Source organism: Mya arenaria, chromosome 8, assembly GCF_026914265.1.
Source record: "Mya arenaria isolate MELC-2E11 chromosome 8, ASM2691426v1".
In the NCBI taxonomy this organism is placed as follows: domain Eukaryota; kingdom Metazoa; phylum Mollusca; class Bivalvia; order Myida; family Myidae; genus Mya; species Mya arenaria.
Window position 1 is genome coordinate 34,209,906 of NC_069129.1, and position 22,196 is coordinate 34,232,101.

At 38.3% G+C, this 22,196-nt stretch overlaps 2 protein-coding genes across 2 annotated transcripts; one reads left to right on the forward strand and one right to left on the reverse strand.

Moving 5' to 3' along the window:
- The first annotated feature begins 312 nt into the window (after positions 1-312).
- Positions 313-16,122, forward strand: LOC128244155 (solute carrier family 12 member 7-like). The gene is made up of 22 exons (XM_052962171.1): positions 313-465; positions 831-1,016; positions 1,876-2,105; positions 2,274-2,479; positions 3,027-3,167; positions 3,743-3,841; positions 4,058-4,115; positions 4,288-4,406; positions 4,731-4,902; positions 5,138-5,236; positions 5,523-5,642; positions 6,575-6,679; positions 6,912-7,000; positions 7,171-7,250; positions 8,036-8,124; positions 8,748-8,866; positions 9,876-10,082; positions 11,301-11,392; positions 12,055-12,213; positions 12,492-12,610; positions 12,746-12,891; positions 13,141-16,122. The coding sequence occupies exons 1-22, from the start codon at positions 313-315 to the stop codon at positions 13,230-13,232; spliced, it is 2,880 nt and encodes a 959-aa protein (XP_052818131.1). The 3' UTR covers positions 13,233-16,122.
- Positions 16,123-19,605: 3,483 nt separating this feature from the next.
- On the reverse strand, positions 19,606-21,855 carry LOC128242457 (uncharacterized). The gene is made up of 2 exons (XM_052959616.1): positions 21,697-21,855; positions 19,606-21,396 (listed from the first exon to the last, which is right to left on the reverse strand). The coding sequence occupies exon 2, from the start codon at positions 21,389-21,391 to the stop codon at positions 20,495-20,497; it is 897 nt and encodes a 298-aa protein (XP_052815576.1). The 5' UTR covers positions 21,392-21,396; positions 21,697-21,855; the 3' UTR covers positions 19,606-20,494.
- Between the last annotated feature and the right edge of the window lie 341 nt (positions 21,856-22,196).

Consider the following 22,196-nt stretch of genomic DNA (forward strand, 5'->3'; position numbering starts at 1 on the left):
CCAACAGATCCCTTCAGAGAAAAGCATGCTCGACCCTGAAGGGATCTGTTGGTGTCGCACGTTACAAATGGTGGCAGCGGTGGGATGTTGACAACTGCCAGAACGGCGTTGCCTTACCCTTGAGTTTCCCAGACCAAGACTAGGGACGAGTCTTCTCGGAGGGTGATGTAATGTAAAGACCCTGTCACACTGTCACGACTTGCATCCACAAGTGCTGGTGAATTATATCTCGCCAAAAAAGACCCGTACGATAATTTTAAACCGTTTAAAGTTCTCGGCACTGCTTGCCGAGTACTTTCTGTATGAGGAGACATGTCTTCGACATGCAACGACAAGGATTCGAGTCCAACACGACACCTGAAGAGTTTAGGCGAGTTGAAACTCGCAACAACTCGTAGCCAAAAGTCGCCACAGTGTGACAGGGGCTTAAAACGGTCCGCTGCAGGCGGCGGATGTGCGTTCATAGTATAACAGTCCGTTATAGACGGAAGTACGTTCATAGTACGTATGTTAACTTGGTTGGTAATATGCAAATTAGGAAAGTCTGGGTTCTGTATGGATTGAGAATTAACTGTATATAAAGATATAAGATATTTAGTTTCAGTCATATGTTTTAAGACAGATTAAAATACTTCAAACATGTTTTATCATTAACTGTAATAGCACACATAACGTCAATTACGTATCAGGATTCAGGGGTGTAATTTGGGCGAATCTTCCCATTGGCAATGGCTGGGGTATATTCTGCTATTCAGTATTCATTTTTATTTCCTAATAATTCAAGTGTAAAGGAAACGGTATGTTTTAATGATATAATTCGTTTCTTTCAGACGACACTGACGTCAATCTCCATGAGTGCCATAGCAACGAACGGGATAGTGCCTGCAGGCGGCTCGTACTTCATGATTTCCCGGGCGCTTGGCCCGGAGTTTGGGGGCGCCGTGGGATGTCTCTTCTACCTGGGTTTCACAGTGGCCGGCTCCATGTACGTCATAGGGGCCATTGAGATCCTTGTGGTGAGTTGACCACTATTACAATATGTATATTTGGCTTGGTACCTGCATTTACCACGTTCGACTTTCAAAACACATTGCATGCATAAGCTTTAAAAATAATAAGCGCGTGTCTTTCAGTTCCATTTTGCAATGATTCTTTGACATAGACACTTGGTCAACACAACGTTACTGGATCTGTTTCATTAGAAAAGTATTACCATTGTTATTCATTATTGATAGTACGTCATAGCAAAGCTCATTTATATGGTGGCATATTTCCGCCACCAGATAACCATATAATTAACCAGTTAATTAAGAGGTTAACTAGTTACGTAACTAGTTAACCTCTTAATTAACTTGTTAGTTATGTGGTTAACTAGTTACGTAGCTAGTTAATTTTTTCAGTAAATAAAAGATCATAACGGGAAATAAATGCATGTAAGTGCCTACAACTGCCATCCTTTTATTATTTTACCAGCTTAATGTTAAGTGATTAACTAGTTACGTAACTAGTTAACCAGTTACCAGTTAGCGATATTTTGGATAAGTTGTAAGTGATTAACTAGTTACGTAACTAGTTACATAACTAACTAGTTATTTAAGTGATTAACTGGTTACGTAACTAGTTATCCACTTAACATTAAGCTGGTACAATAATACAAGGATGGCAGTTGTAGGCACTAACATGCATTTATTTCCTGTTATGATAACCATATAACTAACTAGTTAATTAAGATGTTAACTAGTTACGTAACTAGTTAACCTCTTAATTAACTAGTTAGTTATATGGTTATCTGGTGGCAGAAGTATGCCACCATACATTTAAACTGCGTTATACCATAACTGAAAAAAAAAGTTTTTCTTTATTTCTAAATTTCAGACATTTATAGCCCCGAACATTTCATTATTTGGTGACGTCACTGAACTCTCGAACGCCATCAACAATTACCGCGTGTACGGCACGTGTCTTTTGCTACTCTTATTTCTCCTCTGCTTCGTTGGAGTGCAGTTCGTGGCCAAGTTCGGGCCCGTGTCGCTGTTCTGCGTCATAATCTCCATTATTTGTATCTACATCGGCTTGTTCATCGCCTCGCCAGAAAGAAGCGTCAAGTAGGGACATTTTTACTTCGCTTTGATTACAATCTTCTTAATAAATCATTGCGTTCAAAAAACTATTCCTTGCCTGATGATAAGTGCATTTGGCTATACAGATTGTTCTTGTCCTATGCATGTACATGCGAGGTTACGCTTTACTCTATTATAAGAGGTGTTCTTCAGGATATGTTACCTCGGCGAGCGGCTTTTGACGTTAGCGTCGGTGACGGTGAACGGCACGATGATGTGCACGCGGAATGAGAGCGGGCCGCTGTTCGCGCGTTACTGCACGGTACGGGAGAACGGCACGTTCTGTGACCCGTACTTCTTGGAGCACGAGACTCGCCTTGTCCCCGGCATACCCGGCTTCACCAGTGGCAACTTCATAGGTAGAAACCAGGGAATTGAAGGAATGAGATCGTAGGGAGGTTGAGCACGTGAATTTGTATCATCATAATTATGTGTATCATTATAAACACAAACACGCTGTACGTATAGTATCTGACATTTGACATGGTTTGCAAGGAAATTTAATTCCCCATGCTTTACAGCATTCGAAGCTCCTCTGCCATTTCCATCGAAAACAACCTCGGATGTATATGGGCGGTTTATAAAATAATATCAGAAAATTAAACCACGCTGCAAGTAGATCGCGTAGTAATTTAGGAGTTAAACCTTATGACTTTACTCTAAGGAATCGTAACTATTTATTCAATAATTCACATCATTGGCAATCAGTTTAAACTTAGATATACAGAATACATTTTAAAACACTACAATTTATTTTTACTTTCATTAAAAAAATACGAACTACTTTCATTGATACACCGTCATACATCCGAGGATAATTTCGCTGGAAAATTTAAAGTAGTTCCGAATGGCTTTACAGGCGAGATGAACACAATCAATATGCCGCGTTTGTTTCGTTATCTCCAGAAAACATTCCCCACCGGTACACGGAGAAGGGTAACATTATCGGACAGACGGTACCGGGGGATCGGGACCGGGGGGAGATCATAGCCGACCTCACATCCACATTCACTGTCCTCATGGCAATCTACTTCCCATCCGTCACAGGTACATGTGCATACAACGCCAAGGCAGTTTTTTTTTAATTGAATTGTTTTTCGTGCGCTGTTCTATCCAATATTGAGATCTACATGAATTGTACTATGTATTTTAACGGGATAATTACAGTTTTTTCTTTTATAATGGCCCTATAAACAAAACTGTTTTTTTTTTGCCGTTTATTTAGATTGTCACATGATTACATAATATATTTGAAAGGAATTTTTCCTCTAATGATCACGTACATGAAAACTTTGACAGACTATTTGGATTTTGGATAAACTTCATTCCATCATCAAATACACAGCAAACATTAAAATTCTATTTATCATATTTCTATTGTTGCGTGGAGATTTTATAGGCATGTCCGTAAAGATACAAGTTTGTGAATAGCCCGAGATTTTCTACGCGCAGATTCAACCAAGCTCTATATTACACATTTTCATTTGTTGAAGTGTATTACTTTCAAATACCGGGTACCTTGAGGACAGCCAGAGGTCCATCCCCGGGGGCACCATCGCCGCCGTACTCTACCCCCACCCCCCTGTAGTCTTAGTCTGTTATATGAATATCTCCTATTGCAGGGATAATGACGGGGTCTAACATGTCGGGGGACCTGAAGGATGCCCAGAAGTCCATACCCACTGGCACAATCGCTGCCGTACTATCAACATCCGCCGTCTGTATCCCTCACCCGTATAGCGAATTTGTTAACTGAATACTCAAAATAAGTTACGTCATAGTAAAGTTTATCTCAAATCCATATGTGGCTGTAACTCAACAAAAAACAACACTGTGGATGGATATTACACATGTTGAATAAAATTAGTTTACATATAAAACTATAAGCTTGTATCCACCTTCATCATTGCAATATAAAGTACCTTAATTTTACTCAGATCTGTCCCTAACATTAGGATTTGCATCCTGCATCGAAGGGGACCTCCTCAGGGATAAGTAAGTACTCACACATTGTCACGAAATTTACTTCCGAAATGAATTGTTGTCGTAATGAAATGAGGCTTCCAACTGTATATGTTGTTTGTATAAATAACTAGTTTCTGGCCAGGAAACTCCTGCAAATTCATATCTGCTAAAACCATTCGTTCTTTGTTTTGTATATCTATAGATTGGGCGAGTCTCTTGGCGGTGGCCTGGTGGTGGCCTACGTAGCCTGGCCCACCAAGTGGATGGTTCTTATTGGAGCCTTCCTTTCCACAATCGGCGCTGGCCTACAGTCAATCAACAGTATGTTGTCGTTTTTTCCTTTTTTTCACATAATCAGGTAAAAGAACAGAAATCAACTGTGCGTAAGACCTTTAATTTATTGCTTGTTTATTTCTTAACATTACGATAAGGGTTGCATATCCATCACCATTATAAATAGTTATTCACTTATTCACTCATTAATTTTAAGAGAGAACAAATTGGTAAAATATTTCATCATATAATGATTTAATAAAACATCCAGCAAAATGTAAATATCTTGAAAATGTATTTCTGCCATGATTGAAGCTGTAAAGCATAGCCAAAGACATGTTAACTTAATCTCAACCTTTTCTGCTCCTGTAGCTGCGCCGCGACTGCTGTACGCGATCTCCAAGGATGGAATCGTGCCCTTTCTCAAGGTGTTTTCCGTCACGAAACGTGGGGAACCCTTCTATGCCCTCCTGCTCACCGTTGGTATTGCGGAGGCAGGCGTTCTTGTCGGCAATCTCGACCACGTCACTCCCGTCATTACAATGTAAGCAGTTAGAAAGCAAGCGCAATGCTAAGAACTTGTTAATTATACCAACTAGTTGATACTATGATGTGTCAGATTATATTGATGACGCCAAGTCTTGCCCTCCAAATCCAGAGTTTTCAATGGCAGTACCATTGCGTCGAAAGGTCATAGACTAGAGCAAGGATAAACCAACCTGTTTTAATGCTTATGAAACATAAGCTGCTGTTATGTTTCAGTGCTTTTTCATTCGTAGGTTTTTCCTGATGTGTTATTTGTTCGTGAACATGGCGTGCGCTGTGCAGACCTTGTTGAGAGCCCCTAGCTGGAGGCCCCGTTACAAGTTCTACCACTGGTCAGTATTGGTCAAATGTTTGATATATTGCATCGTGTCAGATAAATGATCTTTTCAATTCACAAAAGGCTTTTTTGTCGTATGATTGTTTAAACTATAAAATTTAAATCAACAACTAAGCCATGGCAGTGTCTAAATCCAATAGTTTTGGTATACTGGGGAAGCGGCTCATGAGTCTGTTACCCCAAACATCGGGTAAATCGAGGTATACTTCCGGTCCCGACCTCCCGAGCTATCTCCAATTTACTGTAATTTGCAACACATTTGTAAAGCTTTTCGACCCCAGGTCTCTATCGCTGATCGGTGTTGGCCTATGCACTACTCTAATGATCATCTCCAGCTGGTACTTTGCTCTGGCGGCCTTCGTGCTCGCTGGCGGAATCTACAAGTACATCGAATACAAGGGGTACGGATACACGTTACTTTAGTTTTACTAGTACCATATAATGATAAAGAATACACAGAAATGGAAGACGTGGTCCAAACCTAAACTGAGATGTATTTTCATGAGATATCTTTCTTGTGATACATTTTGGTAATTATAATTGAATTATACATATGGACACGCAAACGTTATAATATGACTAGATTGAGTAGATACGTAGAGATTATAAGTATCTTCCATGGCCGAGAGTGTAAGATAGGTTCATTCCGACCCGAGCGTAGGGTGTTTTGCAGAAACGAGGTTTACCGAGTTTCCGCAAAACACCCTGCGCGAGGGTCGGGATGTACCTATCTTACACGAGCGGCTATGGTAGATGCTTTTTCTCCCACCTCAGTTCAACAAAATTTAGTTAAAATGTATTTTTTGCTGGAACTCTTTTGTGCTTAGTGAAAATAATTGCGAACGGATATGCGATAATTCGTGGTTGTCAGTGTGTTAATGGTCTGATCGGTCTTTAAATAGTTCTAAGAAGAGTGAAGCATTATTTCTTGAAAGATGCGTGAAAACTGTTTTCTGGTGACATTTGAAGCGAGAAATAATAAACTAGCGTTCTAAATATTGCCACAAGACAAGGTTTCCATGATGCGCTACAGACGACAGTCTTCAACAAGGGAGGTAATTTCAATGTGGTGACCACTAAAAGAAGTTCCATACGGGAATTTTATCTTCGCCCGTGGGCAAGATAAGAATTTCTAGCATGGTTAAATTAATGGATCTACTTATCTGAGGTGTGAGAAAAGAATTTCTAGCATGGTTAAATTAATGGATCTACTTATCTGAGGTGGGAGAAAAATTGTGTCTTTCACTCTCTGTTCCTTTTTTGGGGTCAATCAGGGGCTGTTTTCAAAAAGCTTGTCTATTCCATACATAAAGCACTTCATTTATGATTTCAGTGCAGAGAAGGAGTGGGGAGACGGTATCCGAGGCATGGCCATGTCCCTTGCCCGCTATTCACTGCTCAAGGTCCAGCAATCCAAGCCCCATACCAAGAACTGGAGGTATATGTTTGTCTTGGGCATTCGTTATTGGCCAAGTGTAGTGTATGAATGAAATAACTTTAAGCTTCAAAAACATAAACTTAGGCTTTCATTTATTGCCCCGGTTAGAACTGTTTCGATATTTTGAACATACGACATTCTATCAACAAAGCTTCACATAGTAGAATAGACACATATCTCTCTCCGCCCGTTATAATGCATAATGTCCTGATGAAACGCTTTAAAACCACAGGCCACAGATGCTGGTGCTGAGCAAGCTGAACGATCATTTGATACCGAAGTACCAGAAAATGATAACTTTGGCTGGTCAGCTGAAGGCAGGTAGGACGAAAACATTTGTACATGTATGTGAAAAGAATGTGAAAAGTTATCTTTGCCAGCAATATTTCTCATTACATGTATGTGTTATGTGAGTACAATTAAAGTAGATAATAGTTTATTTATATTACATATAGAGGATTTTGTAAAACCCTCGTGCGTTTATGTTCAAGGGAAAGGGTTTGTGTTGGTGTGCAGTGTCCTTGACGGTGATGTTAAACGAAGGGCGCCCGACATTGACAGGGCTAGAGAGGTGAACTGTACTTTGTATCACTAAAATTCTTAAAATTGAAGATACTTGTCTGCTTTTCTCTAAAACTGTTGTCGTAACAGACTTAAAAAACTGTTACAGTACAAACTAGTGTTAACAGCCTCATGCCGGGTATAGTATAACTACCTGTAGCGGATCCGTGTTCCCTAAAATTCTGTCTGCGTACTATGCTCCAATGTACAGTGTGTGAATACCACGGGATAAATTGCGTCATAAATGCTACATAGAAAGGTAATATATTGCTTCCAATAAAGACTTTAAACAAAGATAACTTCACTATTTCTTTACCATTTTAAATGAAACACAGCGCAGTCTACGGTCTTTTACCAGAGTTTGATTGAGAGTTCAGTTTCTTAAAACACTTCGTCAAACCTTTTCTCAATACGCCCGTCAGACGGAGCACTGTCAAAACATAATTTTGTAAACAGGTTTGTCGAAGTGTTTGATAAAACTAATCACCTTATCAAACTCCGGTAATAAAACGAAGGCGGGGCTCTTTAAGCGGCATAGACTGCCCTTTGTTTCATTTAAAATGGTGTAGTAAAAGAAAAGTTATCTTTGTTTTAAGTATTCATTTTATGCAAAATGTTCCCTTCCGACGTAGCATATATATGACGTAATTTATCACGTGGTATACACACACTGAAGTATTCGTTTTAGAACATGTAGAAGTTAAGTCGTCAATCAAAACTGTTTACTTCTTCCAGAAGTGCGTTTACTTAACGTTTTGAACATATTGTTATTCTATATTTATTTTCGTCACGCAGAACATTCAGAAGGTAATGGAACAGGAAAATGTGAAGGGTTTCAAGGACGTGCTCGTCTCCAAAAGCCTGCTCGACGGGCTGTCTTACCTGTAAGTTGCAATTTACGTGTGCAATAACATGGACAAATCGGTGTTCATGTTAAAAAAGCATTCGATTATATAGTTGTTCTATTTATTCCAGGTGTAATGTAAGTTCTGCTAAATTAAATATGTATACATCGCAAATAGTTCTGGATTAATTCGACCCCGGTACATTAGTACAAATATAATATTGTGTTTGCCAACTAATACACACTTTCATTTTCAATCGTACATTGTAACGGTTATGTTCAAAGTGATAAATATCATTATTTATTGAAATGATACACTAGCTTTTATATGATCAATGTTATCGAAACTATGTACATTGACCTTATTGAGTGTTCAAACTATGTACATTGACCTTATTGAGTGTTCAAACTATGTACATTGACCTTATTGAGTGTTCAAACTATGTACATTGACCTTATTGAGTGTTCAAACTATGTACATTGACCTTATTGAGTGTTCAAACTATGTACATTGACCTTATTGAGTGTTCAAACTATAGTTAATATCACAGTACTGTAATATGTTCACGGCTGATACCCCATAAAACATTGCTTTAATCTCAATGTATCCTTGTATGTATTTTTGTGCTGGGAATGCTCGTATGGGTGTGTTAACTATTATAGAGTGCAGACTGCCGGCCTTGGAGGTCTACGGCCCAACACGGTGATGATTGGATGGCCTGAAGACTGGAGACACGCGCAAAACAACGATACACACAACATCCCATACAAACATTTTATACGTACGGACCATTCCAACCTGTTAATCTTGCAAACAGTGTATTCGTTAGTCGTTAGACTATTTATGTATTGTCCACGGTCAAGGTACTTAGCGATTCAGCAATCCTCTCACCCAATGTCTAGTGACTTAAACAGCAGGCAAAGGGCGTCAGTTCGACGTTTGAATAACGTTGGGTTGGAGTGTGTACGTGATTAGAAAGTGCAATCTTTTCTACCTTACGTATGTTTTGGTATTTAAAAAGAAACACTTTCAGTCATGATGGCGTTAAGCCATAATACAGTCAGTTGGCGTTAAGCCATAATACAGTCAGTTGGCGTTAAGCCATAATACAGTCAGTTGGCGTTAAGCCATAATACAGTCAGTTGGCGTTAAGCCATAATGCAGTCAGTTGGCGTTAAGCCATAATGCAGTCAGTTGGCGTTAAGCCATAATGCAATCAGTTGGCGTTAAGCCATAATACAGTCAGTTGGCGTTAAGCCATAATACAGTCAGTTGGCGTTAAGCCATAATACAGTCAGTTGGCGCGGGTTGACAAGCCATAATACAGTCAGTTGGCGTTAAGCCATAATGCAGTCAGTTGGCGTTAAGCCATAATGCAGTCAGTTGGCGTTAAGCCATAATGCAGTCAGTTGGCGTTAAGCCATAATGCAGTCAGTTGGCGTTAAGCCATAATACAGTCAGTTGGCGTTAAGCCATAATACAGTCAGTTGGCGTTAAGCCATAATACAGTCAGTTGGCGCGGGTTGACAAGCCATAATACAGTCAGTTGGCGTTAAGCCATAATACAGTCAGTTGGCGCGGGTTGACGTCTTGCGCCTGCTGGGCTAGACGTTTGCACTTAATTCAAAATGTTAATTGCTATAATATAGAAGATCAAGTTTAACCATTTTGATAACTTTTCACAGAATTATTTTATTTTACCGAAAATCTTAGTTTAACTGTATGATATAAATCACATGTAATAGTTTGCGTATTTATAATACACATATTGCTAACCATTTTTAAACCAGATACTGTCGAGGTGATAGAGGCTATGGGCAAGGCGCTGCTGGTAGTGAAGGATTCTACTGAGTTCCCGGACAACCAGACCAAGATGCGGGGAACCATCGACGTCTGGTGGATAGTCCACGATGGCGGCTTGCTGCTCCTATTGCCCTACCTCCTCCGCCAACACCGCGCCTGGAAAAACTGCAAGCTCAGGGTCTTCACTGTCGCCCGTATCCTTTTACTATCACATTTATTAACTTTTAAAAGCTACCTAATCGTTTATTTACACGAACCCAATGTATAATTACGTCGTCTGTTTCAGAATTCGTTTGACTGATACCTAGCTTATTATACAATGAATAGGTCACAGTTTAATTGTAGTCTCATTAAAGGTAGTCTAGTTCATCAATTTCGTTAAAAAAGGGTTCAAACAAAGGCAAGCCAAATAACACTAGTCATACGAGAGTACTGTTGTAGTGTCTGGGGACTTACACATTCCTCAGATACCACAAAAATCATTAATATTCAGAAAAGAGCGATTAAGCTAATAATGAAGTCGGGAACTAGCCACTGTGGAAACATATTCAAACAGTCAGGGTTGCTCGCTTTTGAGGACAGATGCTATTATCATCTTTCATTTCTTGTTTTCAAAAGCATGAAATGTTTGACTCCTTCGTACTTCACAGAATTGTTAACATTTGCCAAAATGAGCACTATAGCTTGCGTTCTTCAGAAAACAAGGATCTTTTTGTTGTTAAACCTAGAACAAACTATATCAAAAATACATTTGCCTATAAAGCAATGCAAATTTGGAATTCTCTTCCTACATACATTAAATGTAAAGTTAAGCTACCAGCCTTTAAACATGCATTAAAAGGCTACTTATTGGCAGAATAATTTTATCACATGAAAAACAATCTTGACACTTTATTTAATTCACATTATAATAAAAAGTTCATTGTTTACATGAATTGTGAATTGTGAATTGTGTTAATGTACGTATATGACATTCTTGCAACAACTTGTAATGGATACTATCAAATATGTAAATGTTGAAAATATATTGATTGAATGAGGTTTTACTGAATATATCTACATCATTTACAGTATGAAATTATTGTAATTTATAATCATCATATTAAACTGAGTTGTGTTTGTCAAAGAAATGTATGATAGTGATAGTGTGATTGTATGTTTTTTATGTTGCTTAATATGTAACTTAGTATATAAGTTTTTATAATACTTTTTGTGTGAAGGCCATGCTGGAAATAAGTAGTATGTCTGTAATGATTGTACACTTAGTATGTAATCTTCGTTAAATAAAGTTGTTGTTATTATTATTATTATTAGAGTAGCTTGTTATCACTGGGCGTATCCATGCACATATAGTTGCATTGTATAATAGAGTATATACTATTGTATTGTTGGAAACTTTAACACTGTTCCAGAAATTGAAGAAAATACCATTCAGTTAAAGAAAGACCTACAGAAGTTTATGTATCAGCTCAGAATAGAGGCGGAGGTTGAAGTTGTCGAATTGGTAGTGTATACGTATTTCTTTCTAAACAAAGTATTGAAATATCAACCTCGTCAAATCTAGAAATGGATCACCAAGTTCCTACCTCGATCAGAATGAAGCCCGGCCAGACTTGAAGCTGGTGTTGGTATCAACCTGGTGATACTCGATGCCTAGCGTGGTAAGGTCGGGTGTCGAACATATGTCTTATCAAAACGGGGAGGGCGTATTAGTCATTAAGAGAGCCATCATTTTGTTTGGTAAAGACTTCATCCAAATTTACTTTTTTCTTATATTTCCGATTTCTATTAGATCGTTAAATTTGAAAACCTTATCACAAGACTGTTGTGACGCCTTCTGCTTTTCTATGAGTTACAGCTGTCTCGCACTAAGCCCGTAATCTGCAACCGCGACCATGATAATTTGTATTATGTTATTCTTAGATACGTTGTAAGGACTTAACTTGGAGGCTTGACTTGGTGTGCAAGCTATGTATTCGTCACTATGATCTGACCAGTTCAATGCGTGCCCAAATACAGGGGTTTTACAAAAGACCTGTATGTGGAATATACATAAACCCTTGCTGCATGGTGCCATGAACAGGTAAGTTTTCCAGAGAAGGTATGAGGATACGATTATCTTATACAATGTAAAAGGCACGTCAATGTTTTTTCCCTCTCTTCCAGTCGGAGACAGACATATCGGAGTACACGTACGAGCGGACACTGGAGATGGAGCAACGGGCGGAAATGCTGAATAAACTCAAGGACAGACGGGAGAGTGCCACTCAAAGGCAACTGGAAACTGTCGATAATATCCGCCGAGGCAGCAGGCATGAAATCAAGGTATCTTTTGGTTATGCTCAAAAGGGGCTGGTAAGCTTATCCCTGCTATGGTTTGAAATTTTTGTTTTCAGTTTGCAACCGAAGATGTCAGTGAAAATAAATGAAAGTGAAAACGTGTAAAAAACACAACGGTTTTAACATTTTTCCGCGCAATGGTCGCCTGGATTAATTAAACTTTACTTATACCCTTTGTAGACTCACTTGACGTGCACTAACTCCCCTCATGTATATCCCTCTCGCCCGCTCGTTTGACACTTTCGGTACTGTTATTGTTACAGATCGACCTGCCCCATGTTGAGGATGACGGGGAAACCCAGCAGTACACATTTACTCCCTCTAGTAGTAAGCGGCCAAGCACCATGAAGTTTCTCGCGGAACCAGTTAACAGGCATATACCGTAGGTTCACCCGAGTTGAATATTTTTTTCTACATGTATTTCCAAATATTGCCTGAATGTTTGGTTTTCGTTATAGAAACTTGATAATGATAATTTGTTAAAAAAGAACTGATTTCTATTTGTTCTTCGTCCCAGGACTGAAGAAAATGTTCATCAGATGCACACGGCGGTTCGCTTGAACGAGCTGATCCGAGCAAACTCTTGCGACGCTCAACTTGTCATTGTCAACCTCCCACCACCGCCGCACGTAGGCGCCACTGACGACAACAGTGACCTTCATTGTATCCTTACTGATATGAGTACAAACTGTATAGGAGTTCATGTTATAGAATGTTCATCTTTATCAAATTAGATTAAATAAACAAGTCCAGCAGTGAACAACTGCGCATAGTTGCTGTGTTACGGTACCACTGGGTGTATTATTGGTCCCAGGGTACCAAGACCAAGACGATCGATCAACTGTCTAGCAATCATTGGTTTTATAGTAGAATGTATGAGTTTGTACATGTTTATCTTTAACTTCGTATCAGACATGGAGTTTCTGGAGGTATTGACGGAGGATGTAGGGCGCGTACTCATGGTGCGAGGCAGCGGTACCGAGGTCATCACCATCTATTCATAAACATAGCAACATGCTGCTACATGGGTGCAGCGCGTGGACACGTGTGATATGCGTATACACTGGAATTGTAAATGAGCACATACAGTATACTTACCACACAATGATATAAAATATTGTGGCTGTGCTATTGTTCAACAATAGTAGTTTAATTCCATACGTTTGGACAACTGGAATAATATATCCAATTTACAAAAATAAAGGAGATAAAAAGAACCTGTAAACTACCGTCCTGTCACAATTTTAAGTTGTGTTCAGTGTGTTTAACAATGACAATAATATCATCAATAATTGTTAATCTGGCTTTAGAAATGGATTTTCGACAAACAGCTATTTACAAAGTGTGGAGATACGGATTGTGGGAAAAGGTACAAAATTGCATTATTAAAAAAATATGCGTTTATTACGTGAACTCCTTCAAAGTACTCTGATCTGCTTTAGACAAGGTGAAAGTCGTTCACACCTGCAACATGTGCTTGATGCTTATAGATAATAGTTACTGTACTATTTCAATGATAACTTTTTGTACAACAAAGCCTGAGGAAGTAGCATTTTCTAAGCGGAAACCATAACATTTTACCATACAGCTAGAATACATGTTACATCTCAGGCAATAAGAGCAACATGATTTTCATTTAAGAAACTCTAGTAGTCTCAATGTATCTCCAAATAGACTTATCTGATGAAACAATTAAACCAATTTCACTTTATTGGGCAAACATATGGCGAAAAGGTTATTTATGTTGTACTGAATGAGTTCAACTAAAGTTTTTATCAAAAACTATTATTACAAAAAGTTCAGCTATGCGGTGATCATATACCAAACTGTATGGCTTAATAAGGAGAAACTATAACCACACAAATATTCTTGCATACCGGACGTGGGTTTCCGGTCATGTGACCGGTGCTGGAAAAACTCATCTTACACCCCCCATGTAAGATGAGTCACGCGCAACAACGCGCCACTTTTTATTTCTTTTATTGTATGGTTTATGAAAGGTATAGTATGCAATTTCAATAAAGCGGAATCAAAAATATAAGTTTACAATACTTTTAATTAAAATTGAAAATAAATAATCTTAAAAGCGCGATTTTTAAAGGGACTATTTGACGTCGATAGTGATTTAAAATTACTGCGCTTTATGACGGCAGTACACAACGTCGCACGCGCATTTTGGTAAAATGTACAAAAGTACGTTTTCTATGTCAATTTTCCCACAATTTTAGGTATGCAAGAAAAAATATCAATCAATGTTTTTCCGGTCCGGATCGAAAAATCCGACCCTCGGGCACGCTGCGTGACCGGTAACTCGGCAAGCCCCGTTACCGGCATACGCGCGTGCCCTCGGGTCGGATTTTTCTATCCGTACCGGAAACACATGATAGATACTTATATTCTTGCACACCGGACAATGTGTTTCCGGTCATGTGACCGGTGCTGGAAAAACTCATCTTACTCCCCCATGTAAGGTGAGTCACGCGCAACAACGCGCCATTTCTTATTAGTCGGCGCCCAGAAGGGCGCCAACTATATTTGATATTACTTTAGAAATATTCCAACTTAGGGACTAGTTCATAAATTGCAGAACAATGCTTTCAATAGTTTCGACGTTGCATGATAAAATATGAAGTTTAGTATGTTTTATAAACACATGATAGATACTTATATCATTATATATCGAAGCATAATTGTTTTTTGGACAAGTTTGTGTAATTATAATGATGATAATAATATCAGTATCTACTATAGTGAGCAAGAATCCACAGGCTACCAATATAAACAGCTATATACACGGAAACAATCACTTACTTACTCTTAAGACATCTCGGTATTTTATGAAAATATAAATTTCAAAGGAAATACATTAATTCAATTGGCAAACAAAGAAGGACAAACTGTAATGCAAAGTAACATCGGTCAAGTTAATGTCAAAAAGGACATGCACTGTGATTGGGCCACGAGTCGTTCTAATACCCGAGCAATAACAGCCTTTCCGCAATACGGCACATAATAAGCAAAAGTGATTATACTAAATTATTTCGTTGTCACGAAAGAGTTATTTTGACAGCTTACATTTAAAAATGTTTTATATTTGCAAAGAAGTAAAGCAGTCGAAAGGAAGTGAAAAATCAACAAATACGTTGATTTTCTAAAAACCCATTGACAATAAAGACTAATAGACATTTAAGAATGTAAAGGTGACAAGCAGTTTCATGACATTGAACTCGTATGTCTATCTTTCATTAAAATGCATCGATAGAACATTTTTCTAAATGCTGACCTTTTAAATTTTGACCCCATTAAATTAAAGAAGATTATTATTATAGAAGATAATTGTTTGTTTCAGTGTAAGATCGCAATATATTTCACAGAGTGGCTAAATTTTGGTGTTCGTGCTCGCGGACTGAAACGATTTTTTATTATTATATGCTAAAATGATATAAAAAGAGCATTTTATTGAAGTTTATCAGTAAAGCGCGCCAAATGATATGTGAAAGGAATGTCATTTCGGATATTTTCTCCGTTTAAACAATGAAATATCTTTTTTTTCACTGATCAATCTTTATAAACCACCGAAAGCATATAATAAATATGCATAAATCGTGTAATAAAAACCTGTTACAGTTTATTAACGGATTGGATGCTTTTCTGTTGATTTTTTATATATAATTTCTATAAATACATGTGTGTGTGTGTGTGCGCGTGCGTGTGTGTGTGTGTGTGTGTGTGTGTGTGTGTATGTGTGTTTGTCACTATTTACGACTATGTTAAGGTTGTATTGATGTATAATACTGTAAATATGTTTTGGTGATTGGATCCCTTGTATATACATGTACGATATTTTATGATGTATATAATGTCAGACATGAAATAAATCAGTCAGACATGTGGTATTTGCTCATTTTTATAAGCGAGAAAGATAAGTTATGATCACAGATGATCGTGTCCATTGGGGGTGTTTTGTTACTAGTTACCTAGAATTAAGTGAACATCAAACATAAACCGTTTAACTAGAAAGTGCTTTTCCAAGCCAGTCTCTTATCATCTGCATCCTACAAAACACACGCCGTCTTTGTAAGATGTTATCAAATTCTCATCGGTGCAGTCTTGATACTGACCTGCAGGGGGAGAATTCAATGTTATTCTTATCCTTATTCTTAGATAACCATATGCCTCATTATTCTTTTTCTGCCTATTGGTCAGTTATATTTACAGACCAATCAAAACACTCAGGTTCTTCTCTTAAACTTAAGTCAGATCTAATGAGGTTATTGAATACGGCCCCATCCATTTGTTTCGCCGTATCGAATTGTCATATTTGAACAAATAATAGAATCGACAAAATTCAGCGAAATAACGAGGTTATTTACCATGTAAAATATATATAGTATTATATTACAAACGAATGACGAGAAAGGGGACAAAATAATATATATTCGTTTGCCCCCTTTCTCGTCATTCTTTTGTTTCTTTTCTTTTCATTCGAAAAAGACGAAAACACAAATACTTGTTGTATTGTATTTTTTTTATTTTTGTCAAGCCCACTTGATCAAATCAAGTTTCTTTGTTCGAATGTCCTTGTATTTTGACTTGTTTGTGCTGTATATTGCTAATGCATTGCACAACTCAAACATGGAAAGGAATGGGCCCAGAATTTTATATATTAAATTGAAATGAAAAAGCGAGTTGAATAAATTCTGAAAAAATGCAAGAAATATATAAGCAGGAGTTCGATGTTGAAAAGGACGCAACTCGCCGGCCTTGAAGAAAACACGATATTTGGGGAGGTAGCGGGGCCTCATGCGAGAAAGCTAAATAATACAAATTTGACACACTAGTAGTAGGTTTGCTTGGGACCTTTTAGGAAGGGTGTTTATTGCTGATCCCTGATAGCTCTGTTGCTGGTGCCTCATCGTCATTTATCGACATACACACCCGTCACTATGGTGGCTAATATCGGTAGTTGACCTTCTGGTGCCAAGACAACAAAATAAGGTCACCTATGCGCCAGTATATTGTTTGTCTTGAGTGTTCGAGCTTTGGTGACGCCATCATGACAGCTATATGTGTGTAGGGAGCGAATAAGACATCTACTGGATGTGTCGTTCCTGTGTGTTGACTTGGCGACGACGCACCAGAATGAGATGGAAGAATATCAGCCAGAATACGTTACCGGCAGTAATTGGCGTACTTTTTATCAGTAATTTACCTCCTCCGTTTGTGCACTTTTTATCGGCAGTTGTGTCGTGCCTTTAGCAACTTTGTATGCAATCACCGTTATGACTGATTTCCGCGCTGTTCAACATTATCAGGTAGGTGAAGATCAGGCTTCAGTGTGGTTTATTATAGAAGCGAGCAAAATTGAAAATGGAATCTTTGCATAAAATCGCATCATCACGCATTCCTCTCTTATCGCATGTGTATACTGGCAGCGGATAATCAACTTATACCCCATCACACCAGACGAAGACCATGAAGACCGCACTACGTCCTGGCAATTTCGACGAACGCAGCGAGGACGCGGTCAAATTCTTAAAAAAACAACATGCTTTACTCGAATTCATACCACGTCCTTACTACGCCCCTGCCAGGCATTCTATGCGTCTCACACGTTCCAAATACGTTCTTACTGCACGCATCTACACGCGTCCACCACGATCAATGCGTTCATTGTACGTTCTTTCTACGACCAGGAAGATTGCACCATGCGCTTTAATACCAAGTGCTTAGCAGGGCCTCATTACGTTCTTATGACTTGAATTAATTTGTAAATGCGATCGAGATAAAATTGCCGTGTTCTATTTATAACTGGCCTTTTTCATTAAGTGTAGGTATAAAAGGAAGTAATAGGGGAGTTGAATCCCGTATTTACACATGATCATTGTTTAGAACCTGACAGGACGTGGTAAGAACTTGATACAAACGTGTCTAAGAATTGTTAAACACCGGAGGAACGTATTATATAACAACCGAACGAGGTCTTCTGCAACGTGACACGAACGTACCATAGTCGTAGTAAAAGCGTGTAGAGGTCGTGGTGAGAACTCCATCGACGTAGTAAGAACGCAATGACAACCTAGAGAAAACGCGATGAGAACGCCATTTAATATTTCCCGTCCAGTACCCCGCTTGCACTACGTCAATCAAGTTCCTACTAGGTTTTAGTTACGCAGTCACTACGTACATGTCGTCGTTAAAACGTTCTTATGTTCGTACTACGTCCTGATTCGACCACGTCCTCACTACGTTTTTTTTAACATGTTCAAAGTCCGCTCACGTCCTTCACGTCCATAAAGACCATGCCACGTCCTTATCGGTGTCTACTGTGTTCCTTCTGCGTTGGCCAAGTTCTGATGAAGACGTAGTGGGAACGTGGCCTTGTGTGATAGGGGCATTACCCGCGTACAGCTCAGTTTATTTTAAACTCTTAGTGCAAAGGCGTATAAGTATGGACTGGTTTGGCTCCCGCCAGCTACCTAACGTTACCATTTATTTCTCGAAAAAGGTTATTACATATATGCAACTGAACATTACATGCTTTATTCCCAAAGAGGAATCGCGTCGTTTTACGGTTGAACGGTTTTATGCATGTTTTATCTCTATTTCATTCAGGTCCGCGCATTTCGTTTTTAGGAATTTTTGTATTACAGTTGGCAGGAATGGGTGCAAATGTAGTTTTAAAAACGTTAATGATGGCAGAATGGGCGGTCCTTTTAGCACTTCCTTTAAGAAATTAAGAATTTCGCAAATGGGTCTTTTCCCGAAAACCGACGGTTCCTTAGGACTTATTATTCACTAATAAGTTAAGTTTAATTAAACTTAAACTATTTTACAACGATTGTGAAACCTATTTTAACAAAATTATATAAATCACTCTCGTAGGCACATTTCGTGAGAGAGTGTTTTTGTCACATTCTTGAAAGCGTAAATGCAAATCTACAAGAAGATATGATAAGAGTATCATATGCATACGCCATAAAAAGCAAAATCAGATTTCAGACATTAAATCAGCTTTGAATGTTGCGTCCAATGAACTTAAGGGATTTTATTTTTTCTTGGGAAATAAATAACCGGAAATGTAACCATTGACAGAAATCTGCCTTTCGGCGCGAGTTGTACCCTTGCTTATTCCTCTTTATCCTTTGGGAAACCTTACCAAACCAAAGAACACTCGACCATTACTAATATGACAACAAGTTCCTGCGTTTCACAATGGAACAAAACATTGCCATTCGTTGGTATATGCATGAACTACCTTTTGTGACGGCTAACGACGTGGGTATATTTGCAACCGGGAGCGAAGTCGCCGCATACGCAACATACATGTACGTAAATACAGTATATGGGCTCAAATAAAGGAGTCAGAAATAGTCCGACTGTGTCATAAAATTTTATTGGAAATTTTAAACAAACATGGCAAGTCATAGACTAACTTTGTTTTGAACAACAGCAAAGTCATTATAAATACCCGCACTTTAAACTGATTTTTTTATGATATAACATTTATATTGTAGACTTTAAGTACATTGTTTGACTTATAAATATGAAATTTGTATATCTTTTTCATACATATTTTCATAAAGAAGTATTCAAAACATTCTTACAAAAAGTAGTTATGTGCGCTTGAAACAGCTTTATCAATCGTTTCGTTTCTTTTATTTTTAGAAAACATCTATTTATACGTATAGTCTAGTCTGGTTTTCCAGTTAACAAACTCAAGCAAGAAATGTAAACATTGCACTCAAAAAGTAAATTAGTATTTTAAATAATCGAAAAAGTTAACCATTTCAATTGTTTGTATCTACATATAGAACTCATTAAATATAAAACAACTTTAAAACATTTCACAGTAGAAGACATTCGCAAACCGTTGATGATCCGTCTTGTATATGCTATATTCGTTGGTTTTGTATGAATGTTGTCATGAAACGATAACAAAAGCTCATCCGATGTCAATGATGTCAGCATTCATTCATTTACAGATGTTTGTTGCTATTATTCAGCATTTTTGCAGTTTTCTAAGATGAGGGCTCGCTTACCGTTCCATTTCATACTCTCATCATTATGATTTAATGAACTCTTCATTTCACTACCTTTCGGAAGAAACATCCAATGACAAAACTACCGTCAGCATTGTTATTTATTTAACAATCTCAAACACTGTCAAAGTCACATTTGGTCTGCCATTCTTTACATAAAAAGAGTATCATATTTCATTCAGTCCAGACCAACGTTTCGTCCAAATGTTTTAGATGCATCACACTTAGCCACCATGGTGCTTTGGTGGTCGCTGCGGAATGTGCACGCTTGTCTCCGTGGGACAGTGCTTGCGAAGCATTTCCATTGTTATTTGTCTTCCAGTTACCTGCTCGACATCGACGAGCTTCGCTTCTGTAAGCTCCAGCGTTTTTGATGCAATGAAGCAATCTGAAACAAGTTCTTCATTCCGCTTCTGAACAAAGCCGTTCGTGCCACTGCCACATTTAAATACGTTCATCATGAACAGGTGACGCACATCTCTTAGCGATCCCTTTGTCATCGATGGCAGATAGCCATGCTTTTCCATCTCTGGCTGGACTCCTGTCAGAAATTTTTCTTGACCATCCTTCGATAGCCTTCCTACGATTTCTTTAAGGGATCCATGGTCAATGGACAGTTCCCCTCCAACTAAAACTGGCTTTCCTGTCGACAATGCCAGACGCTGTGAGAACAATATCAAGCTCTCGGCAAGAGTCTCGATTTTAACCTTGGTTTCGGTGGACATAGTATACTTCCATGTCACCATGGAAAATTCCTTGACTACCGACTTGTTCACGGAAGGTGTCAATGACAGAATTTCCACGCCAGGACAAACCATGTTGTCCATGTCAAGTCCAGGCAATGGACCAAATGTGTTCAAACTGACGTTGGGACTTCTCATCCTAACCCTGTTGTTGTCAAACAGCAGAACTGTCCCATCGGCAGATGGTACCTTGTATTGTCCATAACCCATCACCGCGTTCATAGATACGGCTTTGTCATCACCGGGTAATAGGCAAATTTCCGGCGCAGAAGCCTCGAGAATTCTCTCTAAGTATGGGCTCCTGTGAGCGTTTGGCAAGGAGCTCAGTCCTTTTCGAGACGAATTAAAGCTCACGATAGATAGTTTGTCGTGCCCCATGTTTTCTGTAATATAAGTAACATTAGATTATTAGTTCGTCTTCATAATCATAAACAGATACCACATTCAAAGTGTGCTACAGTTCTTGTTACAATGAGATATTCTAGTGAAATTTTGGCTTTAAATCTGTGTTTCTTTGTTACTTACAGATTTAACTGAGATCTATTGCAGTAAATTATATTCACTTACTAATCTATTTTCATTAGAAGTTAATACTGTATTCATGATGATCAATATATTATACAATTACAAATGTCGAAAAAGAAAACACTCAAAACAAATATTGAATTATAAAATATGAATACCTGTTTGTATGTATACTCGTCTGTAAAAATCCAATATTTACACTGTCAAATATTAAAGTGATATTTTTCTGTTATTATTATCAACTATTATGTCTGCAAGTTATCTTCTCGCTCTGCCTTTTCCTCTAAAGATGAGTACGCACGAAGTATGCTCACCGTTAAATAGTCATTGAATACGTCATTCTATTTTCGAACGTTACATACTGAAAATCTCCTTAGGAAATTCCTGTTGGGAAACCTCTATTTTGCTACGCAATATATTTCTTCGGTGTCAGCCTACTGGACAATTTCAGTCTTTTCTGTATTTCGGGTTTTGTGGGATCCCAGCTTAGATATCAAATACAAACGTGGCATATGATTTTTTTGTAATAAAGATTTGGCCTTAAATGAGGATTTGTTAAATGCACTATATTAAATAGTGTTATAAAGTTTCACTAGGTATAACTAAGCCGGCAGGTAACATATCAGACAAGTACTAATACTAGTTTAACCAGTATGAC

What these genes read in the sequence shown, in the direction of transcription:
- LOC128242457 (XM_052959616.1), bottom strand. Translation starts at nt 21,391, where the DNA reads ATGGGGCACGACAAACTATCTATCGTGAGCTTTAATTCGTCTCGAAAA.
- LOC128244155 (XM_052962171.1), top strand. Translation starts at nt 313, where the DNA reads ATGTCTTCGACATGCAACGACAAGGATTCGAGTCCAACACGACACCTG. An exon ending in CCCCATACCAAGAACTGGAG is followed by an intron (nt 6,680 to 6,911) that starts GTATATGTTTGT and finishes TTAAAACCACAG; the next exon opens with GCCACAGATGCTGGTGCTGA. An exon ending in GCAGCAGGCATGAAATCAAG is followed by an intron (nt 12,214 to 12,491) that starts GTATCTTTTGGT and finishes TTATTGTTACAG; the next exon opens with ATCGACCTGCCCCATGTTGA.